General features: G+C 53.1%; 6 protein-coding genes across 7 annotated transcripts; 4 read left to right on the top strand and 2 right to left on the bottom strand.

Annotated features, from left to right (window-relative positions):
• The first annotated feature begins 1,004 nt into the window (after nt 1–1,004).
• On the top strand, nt 1,005–4,625 carry TrAtP1_000658 (uncharacterized protein). 2 transcript variants are annotated; one of them, XM_066110675.1, is made up of 2 exons: nt 1,005–2,086; nt 2,197–4,625. In XM_066110675.1, exon 2 carries the CDS (start codon nt 2,293–2,295, stop codon nt 3,712–3,714), a length of 1,422 nt encoding a protein of 473 aa, XP_065966748.1. In that variant the 5' UTR covers nt 1,005–2,086; nt 2,197–2,292; the 3' UTR covers nt 3,715–4,625. The 2 variants fall into 2 exon arrangements, with proteins under 2 accessions (XP_065966748.1, XP_013946149.1); XM_014090674.2 differs by having other exon boundaries at nt 1,005–3,691; nt 3,764–4,625.
• A 662-nt stretch (nt 4,626–5,287) lies between these two features.
• On the top strand, nt 5,288–8,482 carry TrAtP1_000657 (uncharacterized protein). Its single transcript, XM_014090673.2, has 2 exons — nt 5,288–5,673; nt 5,771–8,482. Exons 1-2 carry the CDS (start codon nt 5,475–5,477, stop codon nt 7,267–7,269), a joined length of 1,698 nt encoding a protein of 565 aa, XP_013946148.1. The 5' UTR covers nt 5,288–5,474; the 3' UTR covers nt 7,270–8,482.
• Nucleotides 7,675–8,392, bottom strand: TrAtP1_000656 (uncharacterized protein; the record flags this gene model as incomplete). The annotated part of the gene is made up of 2 exons (XM_014090672.2): nt 7,675–8,192; nt 8,299–8,392. The coding sequence occupies 2 exons, from the start codon at nt 8,390–8,392 to the stop codon at nt 7,675–7,677; spliced, it is 612 nt and encodes a 203-aa protein (XP_013946147.2).
• A 1,062-nt stretch (nt 8,483–9,544) lies between the features above and the next one.
• On the top strand, nt 9,545–11,574 carry TrAtP1_000655 (uncharacterized protein; the record flags this gene model as incomplete). Its single annotated transcript, XM_014090671.2, has 2 exons — nt 9,545–9,711; nt 9,810–11,574. 2 exons carry the CDS (start codon nt 9,545–9,547, stop codon nt 11,572–11,574), a joined length of 1,932 nt encoding a protein of 643 aa, XP_013946146.2.
• A 1,191-nt stretch (nt 11,575–12,765) lies between these two features.
• Nucleotides 12,766–14,451, bottom strand: TrAtP1_000654 (uncharacterized protein; the record flags this gene model as incomplete). The annotated part of the gene is made up of 1 exon (XM_014090669.2): nt 12,766–14,451. One exon carries the CDS (start codon nt 14,449–14,451, stop codon nt 12,766–12,768), a length of 1,686 nt encoding a protein of 561 aa, XP_013946144.1.
• Nucleotides 14,452–18,613: 4,162 nt separating this feature from the next.
• Nucleotides 18,614–19,399, top strand: TrAtP1_000653 (uncharacterized protein; the record flags this gene model as incomplete). The annotated part of the gene is made up of 1 exon (XM_014090668.2): nt 18,614–19,399. One exon carries the CDS (start codon nt 18,614–18,616, stop codon nt 19,397–19,399), a length of 786 nt encoding a protein of 261 aa, XP_013946143.1.
• Nucleotides 19,400–19,817: the final 418 nt, after the last annotated feature.

The raw sequence follows: 19,817 nt of genomic DNA, 5'->3' as shown, positions 1-19,817 counted from the left end.
TTGAGGCGTGACAGCAGAAAGGACGGACTTCGGAGGGGCGGCGCCGGGATAGTGGGGCCACGTTCCCGGAGATTGTGTGTGGCCTGCCGCCCCGTGCCAAGCTTGCCTCAGATTTTTGAATTGTTAATCAATCTTTGATTGCGTTTGGAGAGCTGAAACTGCATCTATACGAACCTTGTGAATAGCACTCTGTAGACTGCCACGGATATGGATATACTACTGCTAATAGCCGTAAAGCCCGAGACATGTCAAACTATATTGAGTGCCCGTGTGTGTAGGTGTCACTCCCGACGCACCAGTAGAAATGATTCCCGTTTACGTGCATTTTAGTGCAACCATCCCCATCCTACAGTAGAGTCATGCAATACGTGTACCGAGTGCACACGAAGGAGCAGGAGCGATAACCGTGACCAGGGCAAGGTCCCGTCTGCGCGGAATATCCCAGCCGCTACCTGCGCTACTGACAGTGATCGGCTTCCTTCAGTGGATTTTTTGGCCTGCTTGGATGGCATGTTTGTGAGGGGGGGGGCCAAGCTGCATGATTGGCACGGACAAGAGCTCGCACCCACCACTCGCCGAGGCGTGATGGACTTGTGGTCCACGAGGGGAAATGCTTCTTTTTGTTGAATGACCCAAGGGCAGCGTTGTATCAGGCAGATTGCGGCAGATGCGAGGTTACTTGTCCCTAATATAGAAGTATAAAGTCGTATATATATATATACGTGTATATATAGCAGTACTTCTCAGCGCTATCCACGGTGAGAGGCGGAGCAGAGAATACCGAAACGAGGGAATACAGTGAAAGATGGAATACACCATGTTTCCCCACCCATCCCTCCCCTGGTAGCTGCGACCGCAAGGAGTAATTCGTAGGGCAGAGAGCGAAAACGAGGGGGTCTTTTTTGCTTGCCCATCATGCTGTCTAGATGGCGCCTTGGCGGAGCGGGTGGGCTGCTTGATTCTTGATTCTTGATTCTTATTTTTTTATCAAAGCGTTTGGGCACGGCTGCTGATCGGTTGTACGAATTACGTTTCAAGCGACAAGCCAACAAACCGCGAGATTACCGACAATCGGCCTTGCAATATTGGCGACAACTCAGCATGCTGTAATAGATACCTGTAACAGCAGACAGCCCAAAGCGACGGCCAGATACGTCATGCCGACCTCTCATGCACTCATGCACAATCGCGTCCGCCCAAAAGCTTGGCTCCGGAGTGTCCCAGAACGGCCCAGCTCTGTCCGTTGCTCGTTCTCTGTTGCGGCCGCGCCAAATCGCCCCCGTGGCGCAATCCCTCACCAACCGGCGAAATCTCCATGGACTTTTTAGGCCGCCGGAGAACTGCCTAGTCGTCACAGCAGGCCCTTGTCCGCCTTTATCCCCATGAGGACTAACGCACTCTCCAGCCGCACGCTGCGCTAATCCTCTCCGGACAGTTCCTTGCTCCCATCACCATCTTTCGACTCTTCCCCCCTCGCACATAACTTGTTAACTCCACCACTTTTGCAGGTCGCAGTCCTGCTCAAACCCGAATCCCTTGCCCAGTTCCACCAGCTGCTTCTTTTCTGATCATGCAGCTGGTTCTGCAGCCTCCATCCCAGCTGTGCTCGGGTCAGGCCCGGTACCTGGTAATCAACAACCCGGTCAACACAAGCTCAACCCTCACAAGCTCACACCTCTCGTTTTTATTTATACCAAAACGCCTCCTCCTTGTTCGCACGGCTATCTCTTTACTACCTACATAACCTGCTTCTCTGCTTGACTTCTTGCGGCTTTCCAAATCTACAGCAACTTACATCTCAAAACAGGCATCTTCTCTCCCTCCCCCCCAGCCTTGTCTCCTGACTCGCCTTTTTCTACTCCCCTCTCCTCTTTTTTCTTTCTTTTTCCTTCCTTCGCTTCTCGCCTCTCCACCGCAGCCTCGTACCACTGTTCATCTGCCGAGGCTCAGCGGCGGTCTAGGCCTATCTCGTTTCTCAAGGGTGCTTTGTTTTGTCACTTTACTGGGGTCAAGACAACTCGACCGGACACCATCCACCGTTACCCGCCAGCGGAGTTCCACAGAGATTAGGTTGAGTTTTAGGGAGGTACGTGTAATTCAATGCATTGGTAATCCCTGTTCTTGGGCGATTATCAGTATAATAGACATGCAAGCCCCGTGCTCCCCCCCGAATCTTGCGATCTGACTCTGGCCCAGGCTTCTCATCTCATCTCGTCTCGCCTCAAAACTTAATCACAGTAGCGCAAGATCCGGCCTCTTAGCGATCAACGACTGCGCGTCATAGCTGCCACCATGGCTGAAGAGAAACCTGTTGCTCCAGAGGGGGTTCCTCCTTCTACCTCTTCTTCCGTCTCTGCCTCATCCGCCACCGTCACAACGCCCGATCACGATGTTGAGTCTCAGCTACAGGCTACCCCATCCGAAAAGATCTCACACTGGAGAGTTCTCCTTGACCAGACCGGCGTTACCCAGGAAGTGCTCGACTTTAACTACACCGGTCACGGCACTGCCGAGTCTCCTTACCTCGTCGAATTCGTCCCCAACGATCCATGGAATCCCATGGGCTTCAAAGACTCATTCAAATGGGCCATCACCCTCATCCAGGCCAGCGCAGCTCTTTCAGTCTCCTTTGCTAGTTCTGCTTATTCAGGCGGTATAAGTGAAATCATCATGCAGTTTGACATCTCCGCTGAAGTCGCCATTCTGGGTGTATCTCTGTTTGTCATGGGCTTTGCTATTGGTCCTCTCCTTTGGGCCCCGTTGTCTGAGCTGTACGGCCGCCAGAGGACCTTTTTCGTCAGTTACATGGCCTTGTCCGCTTTCAGTGCCGGAGCCGCTGGTTCCCAGAACATTGCTACCCTCGTCATCCTCCGATTCTTTGCCGGCGCTTTCGGTTCTTCTCCCCTGACGAATGCCGGTGGTGTCATTGCCGACATGTTCAAGGCCGATCAGCGAGGAGTTGCTTTCAGTATCTTTGCCATGGCTCCTTTCTTGGGCCCGGCTCTGGGTCCCATTGCAGGTGGCTTCCTTGGTGAGTCCAAGGGCTGGCGATGGGTTGAGGGACTGATTGCCATCTTCACTGGTGTTGTCTGGATTCTCAGCTCTGTCGTCTACCCCGAGACATACGCCCCAGTCCTGCTCCGCCAACGTGCCGGTGCCTTGAGCAAGAGGACTGGCAAGGTCTACATTTCCAGGCTCGAGGCGGGACAGCCAGCCAAGAGCATTGCCGACCAGCTCAAGGTTTCCCTGCTGAGGCCTTGGCAGCTTCTCATCAGGGAGCCCATCGTCCTCCTCATCTCCCTCTACATGGCCATCATCTACGGTACACTCTACATGTGTTTCGCTGCTTTCCCCATTGTCTACCAAGAAGGTCGTGGCTGGAGCCCGGGCATTGGCGGTCTGGCATTCATCGGCATTGCCATTGGTATGTCTCTGTCTACTGTCGGATCCATGCTCGACAACAAGCGATATCTGAGGGCTGCTGCCAGGGCGCCCGATGGCAACGCACCCCCCGAAGCCCGTCTGCCACCCGCCATTGTCGGATCCATCCTGATTCCCATTGGCCTCTTCTGGTTCGCGTGGACCAACGGCCCCAGCGTTCACTGGATTGTCTCCATCATTGGTTCCATTTTCTTTGCCTCCGGTATTGTCTTGGTGTTCCTCTCGCTGATGAACTACCTTGTCGACTCTTGTAAGTCTTCATTTCCTTCTTGATCCTTGTGTGTGTCTGTATGTGTGCAGCCATGACTGATACCCGATTTAGATGTTGTTTTCGCCGCCTCAGCCCTGGCTGCCAGCTCCGTCCTTCGATCTCTCTTTGGCGCCGCTTTCCCACTCTTCACCACCTACATGTACCAGAACTTGGGTGTCCACTGGGCGAGCTCCATTCCCGCCTTCTTGGCTCTGGCCTGCGTTCCCTTCCCCGCTCTCTTCTACAAGTACGGCGATAGAATCCGTGCCACGTGCAAGTATGCTTCCGAAGCTGCGGCTGTCCTTGCGAAAATGCGAGCCAAGCACGTTGAAGTCACCGAGGACCAGGCTATTGAGGAGATTCAAGAGCAGGAGAAGGAGAGACGAGAGAGCCTGGCACTGGAGAGAGCAGCCAGCCGAGCCAGCCGTGCCAGTCGTGCCAGCCGTGCCAGCCACGCTTAAATCCAAAACAATCTTGATTCATTTTCCACAATGAATGCCAAACCCCCCCTCAACCTTTACATTCGACTGGATTAATCGCCACAACCCCCTTTTCTGTTTCTTTCGATATTTCCCTTTCCCAAATTTCTTCTTCTTTTTATGAAACATTGATAGTCATATTGAAGCGATAGAATACCATCGGTTCAGAGTTTATTTTTTTCTTTCTGGTTTTGATTTACGGCCACGTGGAACGGATATATGCATTGGTTAATACATAGAGGCGTCTTTGTTTTTTCATCATGACGAAGGCGAAAGCAAAAAAGGAGATGATGGGATGCGAGAGCAGAAGAATATTGCTTCCCGTGGTAATGGAGAGCAGGGCTTGATGCGTTTGACGTATTACTAGCAACTTACTCTTAGCGTTTGTTTTTACTTGATCGGATACCAATATAGCATGTACATAGATAGAATGAGAAACAAAAAGTTGAATACTCAGAATCTGGCTTGACCTTTGGATATCGTGTACATGAACTGAGCCCAAGTATAGTCTTGAAGTTGTAAAGACGCCGTTGCTAGTTGGCATATCCAGACACCTTGAGTTGGAACTCCAAGGGTTTCACTGGCAAATCTCCATGGCCATTTACAGCTTATTTCTATCTTGTTTGAATGTCTCGATACAGCGCTGCCCAACATTGCGGCTCATTTTGCGTTGCACCTCAATGTAACCACACAGCCAGCCATATATAGTGCCTTGTATTAAGCAAAGCGGGGAGCGACTTGGAGTGCATGTACATGACATCATGATACATCCTGCATCAAATTGCTACCAAAGTACTCGACGCCACTGACATTCCATCACGATACTTGTCCTGCCCAAGACCAGGCGTCCTTGACAACATCGAAGTCTCCAGCACTGCTCTCACTGTACAAATACACGTATTGCGTAATTTGGTACCTGGCGCCAGCCACCGCGCACTGGGCTCGGTAGGTACCGCGCTGGTCTGGGCGCTAAGCTGCCGGGCTGGTCCCAAACAGGCAACGGCGGCACAGTGTGCGATCGGGAAAAGTCGACGCTGTCGGCACTGGGAGGGGCCCCGCGAAAGTTGGTGCCAGAAGGCCCGCGTCGCCATCAAAGAAAAATAAACCGCCAACCAGCAGCTTCCGAGACTTGAAACCTGCGTTTTCCTCATCCCCTCATTTTCAGCCGCACCGCCCTCCTTATTCCATTCTCTTTGCAGGCCCTTTTATTTATTTCTGTTTTTTTACGACCTGCAAAGAGAAAACATCAAAGAAAACAACGGCATTTCGCAAATTGCCTTGTTAGCGAGAGGGCTAAACGAACTATGGCGAGGCGATCACAGCCGAGCACAGACTCGTCACCGACATCATTCTACTCGAGCAAGGAGGAGGATTCAGAGCTCACGTCAAAGTCGACAACTGCGAGCACACCGACGACCGGCTCGCCATGTCAGTACAGAACGGCACGGGAGCTGCCTCACGAGCTGAAAGAGCACTGCCAGATCTTCCTCGAAGAACAATTGTGTATGCATACCTGCGTCACCCCTCCTCTGCTGCCACGGCGCTTCCCATTGATGCAATCCATCTTGACAGTGGTACTGACCATTCTGGTGATGCTCAGACACTTGCGCCATCAACCTTCTTAGCAGCATGCTCGGTTCCGGCATATCGAGATCATCACCGAGCGGCAAGCCTGTGCCCGTGCCGCCGCCGAGCCACCTGGCGCTCCTCAGCACCATCGCCGTCCACCCGCTGCACACAACGCGTGTCGATAAACCAGAGCATCTCGACGTCTCTTCTCTCGCCCTGAGCTACCTCCGCAACGTCCTCAAAGTGGTGGGACCACTTCACGCCGACTTCCGAACCGCCTTCCAGTTCCGCTCCACGCCGCGATGGAACCGTCGAGCAACAGGACATGCCGGCCATGATAGCGACAGCGACATGTCTGATGGCGAATCGGAGGGCAGCCGCGACGCACTGCGGGGCAGGATTGCGAACGAGGGCAGCGTGTGGGCCAAAGGCCAGGATTTCTGGTCTACAGTCGGATGGGCGTTCCACTGCTGCACGCTGATGCCGCACCGATGGCGGTACTGGAAGGCGTGGCTGGAGTTTATGCTGGATGTGCTGGATGCCGACTGGGAAGAGCGGAGACGTCGCGATCTGGAGGACTATGAGATAAGAGGACGCATTGGACAAGTGCCAACGATGTGGCGAGCCGAGTCCATGTTGGTCATGTATATGGACCAGAAGGACGGTCGCCACTCTGGCCCAAAGGCCATCATGAAGGCGCTATTTGCTTACAACGGAAGCGTTTCTTCTTCATCTTTCCAGGAGGTCTTTGATAAAGAGCACAAGGGGCCAAGGCAGCGGGGGAAGAAGCGAAAGCGTGAAGCAGTCCTTGACCTGGCCAACGATAAATTTGGCGACTACTTTGACGAAGACGAGTCCATCTCCTCCGGCGTCTCTGAGCCTCCGACCCCTCAGAAGCATCGCACTAAGAGTGAAGCCTCGGGGGTCGGTGCTGGCATGGTAGAGTCTATTCAACTGCGGCTGCGGCTGTTTAGGCTGCTTTCCGTAGCCACAGATGACTTGGGCAAGCACACGGAGCTTGACAGGCTCTACGAGGATTTTGCAGCCAGCATGAAGGTTCTCCCTCTGGATATATTCGCTCTGTTTGTCTCTCATCGGCCGGACGTGCTGCTACGACCGTCGCAAATCACCCTCACCAGGGAGCTTTTTCACTTGCTCCTCCCGTCGTCCTACAAAGATCCCCGCAAGGTGGACCCGGAAGGTGATTCATTGGGCAGCCTGACGATGCCTATGCTGGAACACTGCTACGTCTGCTATCCTGCCAATACCATCGGCCTGGAGGACAATGCCAAACTATCGCTGCTGGTGGAGAGCGCGATGCAGCTGCTGTGGCTTTGCGATATGATCGAGTATACAGACAGCTTTGCCAACGCGGTCGACAAGGGCATAGAGGCGCGGGTGAAGAAGGCGCAGCGAAAGAGGACGGGTCGCACAAAGGCCGATGCGAGCGATTCGCATGCTTCCAACGTCATGGAGGCATCTGCCGATCGGATACGAGTTTTGTTGGACGTTTTGAGTGCATCGACTTGACTGAGCTGAGTTGTGCTACAGCGCGCATGTTTTATTTTTTTTTACTTGATTGGCGTTTTCTTTCCTTTTTTGTTTTCTCTCGGAAAGGCATGACGAATTGTAATGAAGAGCGTGTGTATTATTCATGATTTGCAAGAAATAAAGTTTCTGTGGGAACAGAGCTGGGAGCAAGGCGTTGTTTGGGCCACTGGGCGGGAAATATCCTGGGCTTTTTTTGGGGGGTATACATTCTAGGTAATGATACATATAATACATGTCTATCCATCAGTCAATCCGTATGCGTACATACTGGACCTAGTCATAATACAGATGGTGTCGGTTCGTCATTGTTGCTCTCATTGTGCGTTTCGTTTGGCCTTTTCCTTCCCCTTTTCGTCTTCCTTTTTTGTTCCGCTTTGACACATCTCATCGCTTCTTGGCCGCAGCCGTGGGATTCCATGCCGTGGGCTGCCAATTCTCGCCCGGGCCTTGCGCCCTCGCCCTCGCCCAAGGATCCTTTGCATCGGCCTTGTCCTCGTCCTGTTTCGCTGCCTGAGAAGGCTTCTCCTTCCTCGTCGCCGTCGTCTTCGTATCCTCTCCCTCTACCGGCTGCTGCGCCCTCTCTTCAGCCAAAGGCAGTCTCCTCGCCGGCTCTTCCTCCCTCGGCGCCTCCATGACCCTCGGCTTCGCCTCCCAGCGCGCGTCGGCCTCGGCGGCAAGCAGCTTCATCCTCTCCTGGCGCACGAGCTCGGCGCGCTGCTCGTCCATGGTCGGGGCCTCGCGCCGCGTGTGCCGCAGCCACTGGTGCCACTGGGGGCTGACCTTGACCTGCGAGTAGTGCGTCGACCGCGGGTAGGAGACGATGCGGCGCCAGCGCTCCGGGGAGTCTTGGGCGCCGCGGGTGAGGCGGAATTCCCAAAAGGTGTTGCCTTGGAGATCGAAGCCTAGACAAGAAGATGTAATGAGTAAAGAAGAATAGGAATTGAATGGAGAGGAATTGGGATTGTATTATAGCGTTTGTGGCAAAAAGTTGCTTCAAATACAACTTACCTATGAGGAAGCGCTTCCGCCAGGGAAGGCGCAGGGCCTTCCATTTATACCATGCCTGAGCAAAAGGGCCTATTCGCTTCGGCGTTGCTGACATGAAGGATGTTATGGTGGTTGAGACAAAAGGTTTTGTCCTGGGAGGGAGAGCTAAAAATAAAGGAAGACGAAGCTTTTTTTTTCTTTGCTGGAGATGATATGCTGTCATTGCTATGCATATATGCATGGAGCATCACGCGTGTGGCTGTGCGCCGCAATTGGCCATGACACCAGCCACACAGCTAACGCCAGGCTTCTAGACTTTGTTGCAATGCCCCTCGCCCCCCCTCTTTGCATGAAGAACGGGGGGACAGCTTTAAGGGTTGCCAGCAATGCGCATTTCGTCGCATGCCTGCAGGAAAAGGATATTGCTGCGACGGCTTAGCGAAACGAAGATGAGGCACCCCTCCTTTACCTGTGAAAACATCTTGACACTCGGTATTGCTGCTGTATCTTCGGCGGGGGGCTGTTTATTACCTGTAGGCCATCGGCCATGGAATAAAGGGTCCAAGCAGATCAGGTAGTAGCAGCAGTAGGTACCTTGCATGCTGCGTCTCCCGCAAAGCTGTACCTGAGCAGCCGCGTGCGTGGCGCCACCTCTGCTCTTGTCCCCCAATTTTGTCGCAAGCCAAGCACCCCCCAGTCGCCGTGTAATAACTGTAATTTGGGTCTGGTCCCTTGACTGTGTGGTAATAATAGCAGCGGCAGGCCAAAGAAAATCCCCCCCCCCCCCCGCCTGCTCCTGCACAGCATAGCTGGAGCTGACGTGCGTCATTCGCCTTTGCGCAAGGGGCCACGCAAAAGGTACTTGAACCCTTTCTTTTCCAATCTTCTTTGGGTCCCCCTTTGGACTTTTGCCTTCTACCCATATACTTTTCTACTTATATACCCCTAACTTGTACTTATTTGTCTTCGCCATTTCTTGTGCAGACATATCATTTAACAAAAAAAGCAACATCCTAAAGCCCGCGCAAAATCGTGCGGTTGTCATGCGCTGAATTCCAGTTGCGCCCAGCCCTTCTATTTGTTGCGACTACATTCCGAACCTGCCGCTTACGACATCCCACGCTGACCTGGTGACGACATCCTCAAACAAAACAACGTACATTGCTGGATCTGTACATCCAAGTCTTTTGAACGGGAAACGAAAAGAAATAGACGAGCAAAAGCGACAGATTATATCTTATACCGAACCACCTCTGGCCATCCAAACATGGCTTCCGTGACGTCCTTGGACGGCGACTTGCGCAGATTGCGCCTCGAGAAATACACTCCAGCCGCCGCTGACGAAGCCCGCGCATGGATCGAAGAGACGCTGGGAGAATCGCTGCCGTCAAAGGATCTCCTCGACGGCCTCAAAGATGGTGTCGCCCTCTGCAAGTATGCGAAATGCGCCCTGCCTCCGCCGCAGCAACCGCCTGTGGCCGTCCTTTGCCCTTTGTCGCATGCGCTAACGTTTCCTCTCTTCTCTCTTTCAGGCTCATCAATCTCGCTGTTCCGGCTCCTGGAATCAAGTTCAAGAAGTCGGCCATGCCCTTTGTCCAGATGGAAAACATATCCCACTTCCTCAGGGCATGCCAGGCCCCGCCCCTGAACCTGCACCAGCACGACACCTTTCTCACGGTCGACCTGTTTGAGCGCAAGGACCCGGCCCAGGTGCTGCAATGCATTGGCGCATTCAGCAGAGCCGCACACGCTGCCAACCCGGCGAATTTCCCCCATGTGATTGGCCCTAAATCTGCGAAGCCTGGAGCTGTAACGCCTCAAGGCACCGGAGCTGGAGCTACAACCTCGCGCGGCCGGGGCGCATCCTTTACTGGAGACTCTGCAGCAGCCAAGGTGAGCCCTGCAAAGAGCACTGGGAAGGGCCCTGGTTCCCCAAAGTCCGTTAGCACCTGGAGCAAGAAGGAACACGAGGGCTCAACCGCCCCGGCTTGGAATATTGCGCAGTACGGCTACATGGGCGGCGCCAGTCAGGGCAGCATGGGGGTCGCTTTCGGAGCCCGCAGGCAAATCACTTCCGCTGCGCCTCAGGTGCCGAGCCTGGCTGAAAAGGAGCGCATCAGGAAGGACAAGATTGCGGAAGAAGAGCGTCAGAGGCAAGAGGCCCAGGCCCGGCGCCAAGCCCAGCTCGAGGACGAAAACCGCGCTCGTGCTGAGGAGGAGAAGCGGTGGCAGGAAGAGACAGAGCGCCAGAGAGAGGAGGAACGTCAAAGAGTCCAAAGAGAGAAGAAGGAGTGGGAAGAGCAAGAGCGACAATGGAAGCTGACCGAGGACAAGCGCCGCAAGGAAGAAGCCCAAGCCGAAGCTCGCATCGAAGAAGAACGCCGCGCTGTCAGGAGCCCTGCCAAACTACACGGGCAGTTCCTCAGCCAGTATCAAGCCGAGCAGGCCAACGCTGAAAAGGCCGAGGGCCACGGGGCAGTCAAGAGAGAGCAGCTTCACGAGGCACAGCAGCGCGAGGTCGAATACGAGCGTGACCGACAAGAGCGGGCCGCTGACGGCAGAGCACCTACTTCACCTAATCAACTAAGGCCTATATCCAGGGGTCGGCCAGACGAGTCGCGCAGTCCTAGAGGAGGCAATGCCTCGCAGCTGAACCGCCACGAGTCTTATTCCCAAGGAGAGCGCGAGGTCCTCCAGACGAAGTGGAAGCAGCATCAAGACTTGTTGAAGGAAGACGAGAGAGAAGGTCTAGCCTCGTCGCCCCTGCCCAGGTCTCCCCGCCCTCTCCCCAATCCCAATAACGCTGCCGTACCAGCAGTAGGAGGACGTCCCTTGCCTGATCCCGCCAAATACTCGTCGCCTCCAAGAGAAGCACCCCAGAATCGCACAGACCGCTTCCTGGCAACCAACTCGGCCCCCGCGCCGTCGGTAGCCCAGCAGACATATGCCCGAGAACTCGGCGCAACCGAGGAACGCGATGCCGAAGACCGGCGCCGCATCCAGGGCCAAGACAAGACCAAGGCGGCCGGCTGGGCGTCCAAGTCCCTACTCGAGCGCGAAAAGGAGATGGAGAGGCAGCGCCAGAAGGAGTGGGAAGACGCCCAGAAGGAAACCGCCGCCATGACCCGGGGCGAGAACGGCGTCGACGGCATCGGGGGAGGCATCGACGGCCGGTGGGATGTCGGCCAATGGAGCGGCTATACCGGCGGAGACGGCCAGAACAAAGGGTCGCAGGGCATTGGCGCCGGGCGGAGGCAGATTGTAGGACCGCGACCTCCACCAAACGGCGGGCGATAGTGGCAATAAGAGAATGGAGATTAAAAGACGAGGGACATGGAGGGCACACACACATTCATTGGCAGGCAGGCAGAATTACACTGTTGGACGGTGTTTCCGGCTAAAGAGGATCTATACACAAAAAACAATCTGGTGGCGGCGGCGGTTCTGGCGGGAAATGGTGGCGCTTGTTAGATTTTGGACTTGTTTTCATCTTTTATCTCCTTTTTTTTTGGCTTCTTTTATCTTGCTTTTTTCTTCTTCTTCCTACTCTTCTCTTCTTCTTCCTCTTCTCCTGTATCTCTGTTGCCAATTCTATGTTTTAGCGCTGGACGGACCCGAATTTTTGAATCCTCATGTCTTTTTCTCTTTTTTGCCTCCTTTTCTGATATGTGTTTTTATAGCGCTGAGCGTGTGAAGAATAAAAAGACTATACTGGTGATTCCGTATTTTAACCAGAGTTTTCGCTTGTAGTACCGCCCCCATCTTATAATCCTCCTTGGGTTACGTATGCCAGGGTGCCAGAGCCAGGCCAGGCTCTGGTTAGGCTGGCCCTCTCTCGTGCAGAAACCCACAGATTACACGTATCGTGTGCAATTGGCCTATCAGCATCGTATGCTCTCGCCATTGCCATCCTTGCTGTTCATCCTGCAAGCTTCGTCGACCTCGGCCCCATGGAAAAGAGCTAGAGGGTCTTCATCGTAGAGACAGAAGTCCCTCGACGCACTATTGGGCTTTGAACATGGGGGCTGCTGACCGTTAAAAGTCCCTTCCTCAGAAAAGCCACGCACGCTATCGAAGCTGGGCATGGGGAACGAAAGCACAGGGGCAGGTGCTACGGTAACAAGAATACGTTTCTTCTTGTTCTCCTATGGGCGAGTCATAGCTGAGCGAGGGTCCCGGACTGTTATAAGGCTTGTAAACTTTTACCATAGAGCCAGCTCTATTGCTTCATTTGATCTTTTTTTTTCTACTAACAAGTTTTTTTCTTCATCATGCACGATTAAGCAACCGCAATGAGACGCGCCATCAATATTGCACTTGAAATTATCAGGGGGGGGCAGAAAGCTTCGCAGCCCCTGCTAGATTTCGACTGCGCCGTCGCCCGTCTTTGCTGAGGATAGACACATAGGTATTGATGACCAAGCATCCTAGCCGCAGGTATCGATGCTGCTTGTTCGGAGAGAAAAGTCCTCGGGAAACTACCAACGCTCACGCCAAAGTTTCATTTCCAGTCGTTTTATCCTCTGCGGCCTCTGTGCGACATCTCTCGCACATACACCAGCCTCCCAGACTTCCCTGAGCCCACTCGCGTCGTTGCTGCACAGGTAGTGTTACGTCACAGTAATGGTTCAGAATCTCTTCGCCTTTCTTGATGCCGCCGGGCTTGCCGCCTACGACGCGTTCTTTTCGTGCTGAGAGAACCATTCGGCCGCTCCAGTCCCAAGTGACGTTTGGATCGCAATCGTGGTTGGCTAGGCACCAATAAGGATGAACCGCGGCAACATCTGGTTTCCCGTCTCGAGGGTTTTTGCGAGCTGAGGCCGTTCCTCGGAATTTGGCATAGAGCGTGTTGAGGACCCACAGGTCATATTCCTCCACAGCCGTGTAGATATCTACATCCATCTTCTCCAGGATGTGCAGCGGTGTCTCAATATTATATTTGAAAGAGAATGGGAGAGTCCATTCCGGTGGAGGGCCAGCGTTGGGCGATACGTTGATCTCGTTTGATCGAGAGGAAACAAAGTCGCCCCAGATGAACTTCACCTCACGCACATCCAATGGGTGAATCTCCTCATTGGCCGCTATCGCCAAAACTCTGGCAAGAAGGAGGAGGTGCAGAGTTTCATCAGCTTCGAACGCGCTAGGGTCTTTGGCAATTGAGTCCACGTCTTGATCGCAGACTGCAGGGTGATAGCGATCTTGGGCCAGATCGTGACACTCCTGGCTGCAGAAGACTGTATCGAAACATTCCTCGCATCGAATGGGTTGGTTATCGCTGCCAAGCGGGGCGAGGTCAGAGCTGCAGGCATCGCAAACCGAATCTTTATGTCTGTTGTTGGCTGTAAGGAGGGTGTATTCTCTGAGCACAACCTCACCAGCCTCGATATCCTCTTGAGCAAAGACACCAAGCTGTTTGCAGGTCGGAATTATTTCATAATTGTCAGTCTCGCTCTCTCCTTCTAATAAGATTGGCAGAGTTGCCACTTGAACGGCACACTTTGGAGCCATCTCTTTCAGCCCGTCGTTCAAGGACTGCAAAGACTCGGGCGAGAAGCGATCCGGTTCATGGTCATTCCATGGATAGACTTCCCGCCGGACTAGACCAAAGTCGGGTAAATCACTGGCATCGAAATCCTGGCGGCCCAGCCTCTGTCTAGCCACGTTGTCAATATGCCCCCTAGTGTGAAGCAGCTTTGCATTTTGCGGAGCAACTGCCAGGCCTCGATCGCAAAACTGAGATGCACTTTTCAAGCAACCGCACAGCAAGAGACTCAGTGACAGTATCTGATACGCCCGTACTGACGCAAGGCTTGCCAGCTGATTGAAAGCAGCATCCTCATCCTTGGAGCCGCCATTGACCAGATCAGGATATTCGTCGGCAACTTGGCTATGGGCCAAGATCTCTGGAAGGGGTACGCCAAGATATTTGCTTAGGCATTCCAAGGATTGCTCATGGTATTCGAATCCGTCATTTGTAACTTCATCAGTAAGGAGAAGTGCTCGGTATGCGTCGCCAGCGGCGAGGTCGGGGTATCCAAGGTCCGCATACACGGCCGCACGCTCGAGGTAAAGAATCAAATCATACGGTAGGCTTTTGAGTCCCTCAGTCAGTTGTTGACGACGCTCGAGAAGTTTCTCGCTAAGGGCAATCTGATCCGAGTCTGGAGACGACATTGGTACCGGTTGTCGTCAAGCAGTAATCAGAAGGGGCTACTGTACGACAGCTAGAAATAATAGTGGGTTAATCGACAAGCAAAATATATGCAAAAAGAAGAAAATGAAGAGAGAAAGGAGAAGCCGGTAGCAGTTGTTTGTCAGTGCCCAGCCACGTTTGAGTTGTGCCAAGGTAGAGAACAATTTTGATTGGCGATCGCTTATCGGGGCTACAAGATCGAGAACCCCCCTGCTGCTCAAGCAATTGACGAAGAGGGAGTGGAGAAGAGAAAAAAATCCACGCGATTGTCGAGCCTGTAGCAGCTGGTCAAGCTACCGTTTCTTCAAGAGCCAAGATCTGTCTTGTCTGCGGAAACGTTGGACGAAAGAGTTGGGCCGAGCTGGAGGGGTTGCTGATACCAGGTAGGCAACGGAAAGGTTCAGGACGGCGCAAGACCGAAAAGTCTCTGGATTGGCGGGTGTAAGAAGACGTGTTGCGGATATATGCCGTGTGGAATAGCACCGCTGGTCAACTTGCAGGAAAGGCCTGGCTAGGAGCCAATCAATGGCCACCAGGGTTATGAAAGCAGACGAGGGCACAGATCGAGGCCGCGGTCGATTATATCCCCGCAAAGCTAGTGGCGGTAATATCCAAAGGCCGGGAAGACGAGGAGAGCCAAGGGGGGAAACCGGCGAAGCAGAGGAGAGGAGAGTAGCCGGCAAGCCTGCGCGGTGACGAGACGCAGAATGGTTTGGGAAAGGGAGCGAATCAGTAAGCCGGCCCAACGTCGTAACACTGAAGTGAGGCCGTCTCGTGACGCACTTTGTTGCCGTACAGCTACTACAGTTGAGGTGTTTTCGAGCTTGGAATGTGTGTAGGCCGCCGTTGCGAGGCCAATGTTGCCACTCAATGCCTTGTGCTTGCCGCTAGCTGCTGATGGCGGTCGTTTGTCTTTGCAGTCGTTGGCGCTGATGCCGCTGTTGGCGGTTACAAGGAGCTGTTCTCGCCAGCGTCGAACGACTTTGGTGGCTTGACACTGAGCAGGATGATACGACACTGCCCAAGGAGCATGAAAAGTTCCAGATTCTTCCGGGCCCGCGATATATACTACCTGCCTGCTTTTGAGGAAGCAAGTCCCGAGGGCGGCTTCTTGAAACCAGGAGGAGGGGCAACACAACGTGGCACCTTCCTTGCAACGTCAACTCAGGCAATGGAAGGAAGCAGCCAGGCCCAGCCAGATGCCAATAGCGGCACAACCTCTTTGCAGCCTGACGCCCTGGTTGGCACCTGCCGATAACCCAGAGCCAATGGCCGTCTGCCGTTTGCCGTTTGTCCAGCGCAGTCCAAGACAACGAGCTTACAAAAAGGCTTCGGTGTATTATTAATAACGAATACCCAAGATGTCAAGGACTGCTAAGCCAAAAGAGGGGAGGCTACCGAGGACAGACTCACGAGCGAAGGCAGGCGAAGGAGGCACAGAAAAAAAAAATAAACTGAAAATTCTCATGAGGCCCTAGACGATACGCCAAATGGGCTAGCAGTCGCGCAAGCGTGTGGGATTTGGCGGTTGATTGGCGTTGCTTTAGCACCCCTCGGAGTGTGTGTCCCGCTGGACCCTGAAATCCCGAGCGTGCAACTCGGTGGGACTTTGTGGCAGAAACGAACAGCCAACGACGGTCATGGGCTAGACCGGGGCTAGAGTTGCATTCTGGGCTGAAGGCTCCGGGCCATCAGTAATACAGACGAAAACTCCATTGTCGCACAAATGGTATCCGGCTGCCAAGGTGCCGCAAGCTGGAGGCTGCCATGGATAGCCCTGCCACGGAAATTGAACAAGCAAGTCCGCAGCGCCCGCCATCATTAATTATCGAAGCTACCAACGGGGAGAGACAATACAGAGGAGAGATGACCGAGCCAAGCTGCCACTACAAGAGAGGCCGGCATTTTGCTCGATAATGCTACTCTAACCGGCACATGAGGCTGTGGAAAGCCCGAGCAAATCAAAACACTCGTCCCGGGCGAATTCAATCAGATCTACATGGTTGATGGTCTTGCAAGGCTCACTCCAGAGATGAGATGCTACACAATTTTCGCCTCAATGCTCTCATTTCCATGTGGGGTGCCTTGTGCCTTGCAACGTGTGGCTGGTTGAGCAAGACCAAGACCCGCAGCAGGCGCAGCAAGTTCTTTGACAGCGGAGCTACTCCGGTGGCAACTTCAATTTACAACGCCCGCTGTGCTAGGTAGGTACCAAGAGGTTAAGAGGTTAATTATCATATACGTGCTTCGTTAATCCGTGTGAGCCATTACCTGTACAGGTCTACTATAGCTCCTGCCGTGGGTAACAAATAGCATTACGGGTTATAAGGCATAGTCGCATCTCAATAAGTGCCTAGTTGGAAAAAAAAATTTACGGAATCAACTTTTTTCTATGAGGCCGAGGCTAAACTTGCAGTACTATTTAGAGATAGAGGAAAATAGACGCATGAAGAGGCGGCTTCACTTAGGCTTCATCATTACGTCATTACGCCCTTGGTCAATCCCCAGCCGCAACGCCAAACAAACCAAAATATCGCCACAAAGGACATGACGTTATATCTGTCTCGGGGTCTTTATGAGCCATCAAGTATGAGCATTCAAGTGCCGTCTCAATTTGGGTGCTATCGATATAGGAGAAAGTAAGGTGTGATGGGTGGGTAGCTTCGCAGCGGGAGTGGTAAGCGAGCGCAGCTAACATCGAACATGCATACGCTACAGTTACCCAGTAAGCTGTATTTACACACATACATGCCCAGCTATATGCAAAGGCTGGATATAAAGCACCAATGCCGCATCCTTCAGCTTGCCTCTTGCAAAGCTGGGCGATCATACGCACGAGGAAATAAGTTTTGGGTTGGTTACATTTGAGACCCTTCATATATCGCCCGTTTCGGCAGTATCAAGCTCTTTAGTTCCGGTGGTCGGAAAATCGGCCATGGTTGGCAGCATTGCTAAACCAATCAAGGTCAGTAGGTTGCTAGCTGAGTTTACAACTTAAATATAAGAGAGATTCATGTTGCTTGCATCTGCTTATTGACTGAGTCGTAAAAACAGCACTGCGTAGCGATTTCGACAAATGGAAGCCGAAGGTATGCATACATGTAGATGGATACTCGTGGGATACATAGGTTAAGGTTGATATATAAAGATTGAGGCAGATTTACACATAAAGACATGGGATTGATAAAGACAAGGATTTCTAGGTCCAATTCTTATTCTAGCTCACCTCTTTTACCCACTGCCTAATCCCCGGCCTTCCTGGAGATTTTATACTTGCCAGACAAAAGGTGCATGTTACAGTTTACAGCAGCACCCGCGATTGCCGTGCTACTTCTCCAAGCCCAGCATCAGAAAGCAAAAGCGTTGAAACATCATTTTTGACATGACTAGCGCATTGACGTCGACGTGATGCTTCTCCAACTCGGGCGCCTCAAGCGGCTTGGGCATGCAGACCAGCGGCATCCCTGCAGATCCGTTCCGAGTGTGTGCGCTGCACTGCACATCACCATCCGAAATTTCCTTAGTCCTTCTCGAATCTTCTCCCGCCTCTTGCGCAGAGTAACGAACCACCTCGTATGTACATATCGTCAGTTTACTTACCCATGTGATGAGAAATAGAAAATCTATAATAACAAAAAAAAAACTAATAAACAACTACCAGAAAGAGCAAAGACACAGATCCCCTCAGCTCGTCTCTTTTTAACCTTCATTGCCAGTGGCAACGGCTACCTGAACTCAAGCGCAGCCTTATCTTATCTTCCCACGCGCCTCTGACATAACCCCGCGCGCATAGCACGCAGCCTCTTTTTTTTTTTTTCTTTTTTGACAAGCCGCAACCTTTACGGCGGAAAAATAGAGCAACCCCGCCGTCCAGACTATCGGGACCTCCTTCATAGCTCATTACCATAGCTCTAAAACTCCAACCACACACAACCGAGAGGAAAAAAAAGACGAGGCAAACCTGGAACCGCGGATAAAGAAAATAAATCGATAGACGGGACTTTCCGATAATACGGCTCGAGCACCAACAACAAAATCTCCATTATATATCGTCTCTGGCTAACTCAGCCCTCTGACCTATAAAACGCAAAACAGCTAAACCCGCTACTCGCCCCTCGCCTCGCTCAGCTCAGCCCATCCATCATGCCCAAGACACAACCCAACCTATACGCTTTCCCAGGCGTCGACGCCCTCGCGCAAGCCCTGCGAGCCTACGTGATCCAGAGCCAAAACGCCGGCATTGAGCGCCACGGCGCCTTCAAGGTGGCCGTCTCGGGCGGATCGCTGCCCAAGACGCTCGCCGCGGCTCTCCTGGCGCCGTCATCTGGTCCCGCAGACGTCGTCGACTTTTCCAAGTGGGAAATCTTCTTCGCCGACGAGCGCGCCGTGGCCCTGGACCACGAAGACTCAAACTACCGCCTGCTCAAGGCCGAGCTGCTCGACAAGCTGCCCGCCGACCAACAGCCCTCCGCCGTGCACACAATCAACACCGAGCACCTCGACGACATCCAGGAGCTCGCCGACCAGTACGAGCAGACGCTCGTCGGCAGCTTCGCCTCGCGCGACTCGGTGCGCCTGCCCATCTTCGACCTCCTGCTGCTCGGCTGCGGGCCCGACGGCCACACCTGCTCGCTGTTTCCCAACCACGAGCTGCTGCGCGAGGCCGATGCCTGGGTCGCGCCCATTGAGGACTCGCCCAAGCCGCCCCCTAAGCGAATCACCTTGACTCTGCCCGTTGTTACACACGCCGTCCGCGTTGCCTTTGTCGCTACCGGCGCCGGCAAGGCCTCAATCATGAAGGAGATCTTTGACACGAGCTCTGGACTGCCCTGCACCCTCGTCAACGAAGCTGCGGGAGACCGATGCAGCTGGTTCGTCGATGAGCCTGCCATTGAAGGAGTTGGCTTCCCCCGGAGAGCATTCTTGTAAAGGGAGAGTGGTTCAAGAGAGGAGACAAGAAAACACAAAAAAAAAAAAATTTCAGATTTGATGACGATGCATGAACATTAGCAAATGATGAGTATGATGCGCAACAGCCATGATGAGGGGGGGGCGGATGGGTAAACAGCATGTGATAAGTGACGTTGGTGCGTCAACCGACTTGATTTGTTTTTTTATTCCCCTTCAGTTTCACTGGGAGGTCTTCTTTTTCCATTTTTTTTTCTCTCCCGTTTTTTAAGAAAGAAAAAGAGAAAAAAGAGAAAAAAGAAAAAGCTTTATGCGCGCACGAGGTGGAATCATTGTTTTTTTTTTTTTTATGCCCCGACTTTTAAAGAGTTCGCTGGGCCCCCCCATGACACACTATTTTCATTTTTGTCAACTTAGAATATATGATTGCTTTCACTGG

This window comes from Trichoderma atroviride, chromosome 1 (genome assembly GCF_020647795.1).
Source record: "Trichoderma atroviride chromosome 1, complete sequence".
Classification (NCBI taxonomy): Eukaryota; Fungi; Ascomycota; class Sordariomycetes; order Hypocreales; family Hypocreaceae; genus Trichoderma; species Trichoderma atroviride.
This window is presented reverse-complemented; position numbering and strand designations above follow the sequence as displayed.

Excerpts from the sequence above, each read along its gene's own strand:
- TrAtP1_000658 (XM_014090674.2), top strand. The coding sequence starts at position 2,293 with ATGGCTGAAGAGAAACCTGTTGCTCCAGAGGGGGTTCCTCCTTCTACC. Across the intron at positions 3,692-3,763 it reads GAACTACCTTGTCGACTCTT|ATGTTGTTTTCGCCGCCTCA; the intron begins GTAAGTCTTCAT and ends TACCCGATTTAG.
- TrAtP1_000657 (XM_014090673.2), top strand. The coding sequence starts at position 5,475 with ATGGCGAGGCGATCACAGCCGAGCACAGACTCGTCACCGACATCATTC. Across the intron at positions 5,674-5,770 it reads CTTCCTCGAAGAACAATTGT|ACACTTGCGCCATCAACCTT; the intron begins GTATGCATACCT and ends GGTGATGCTCAG.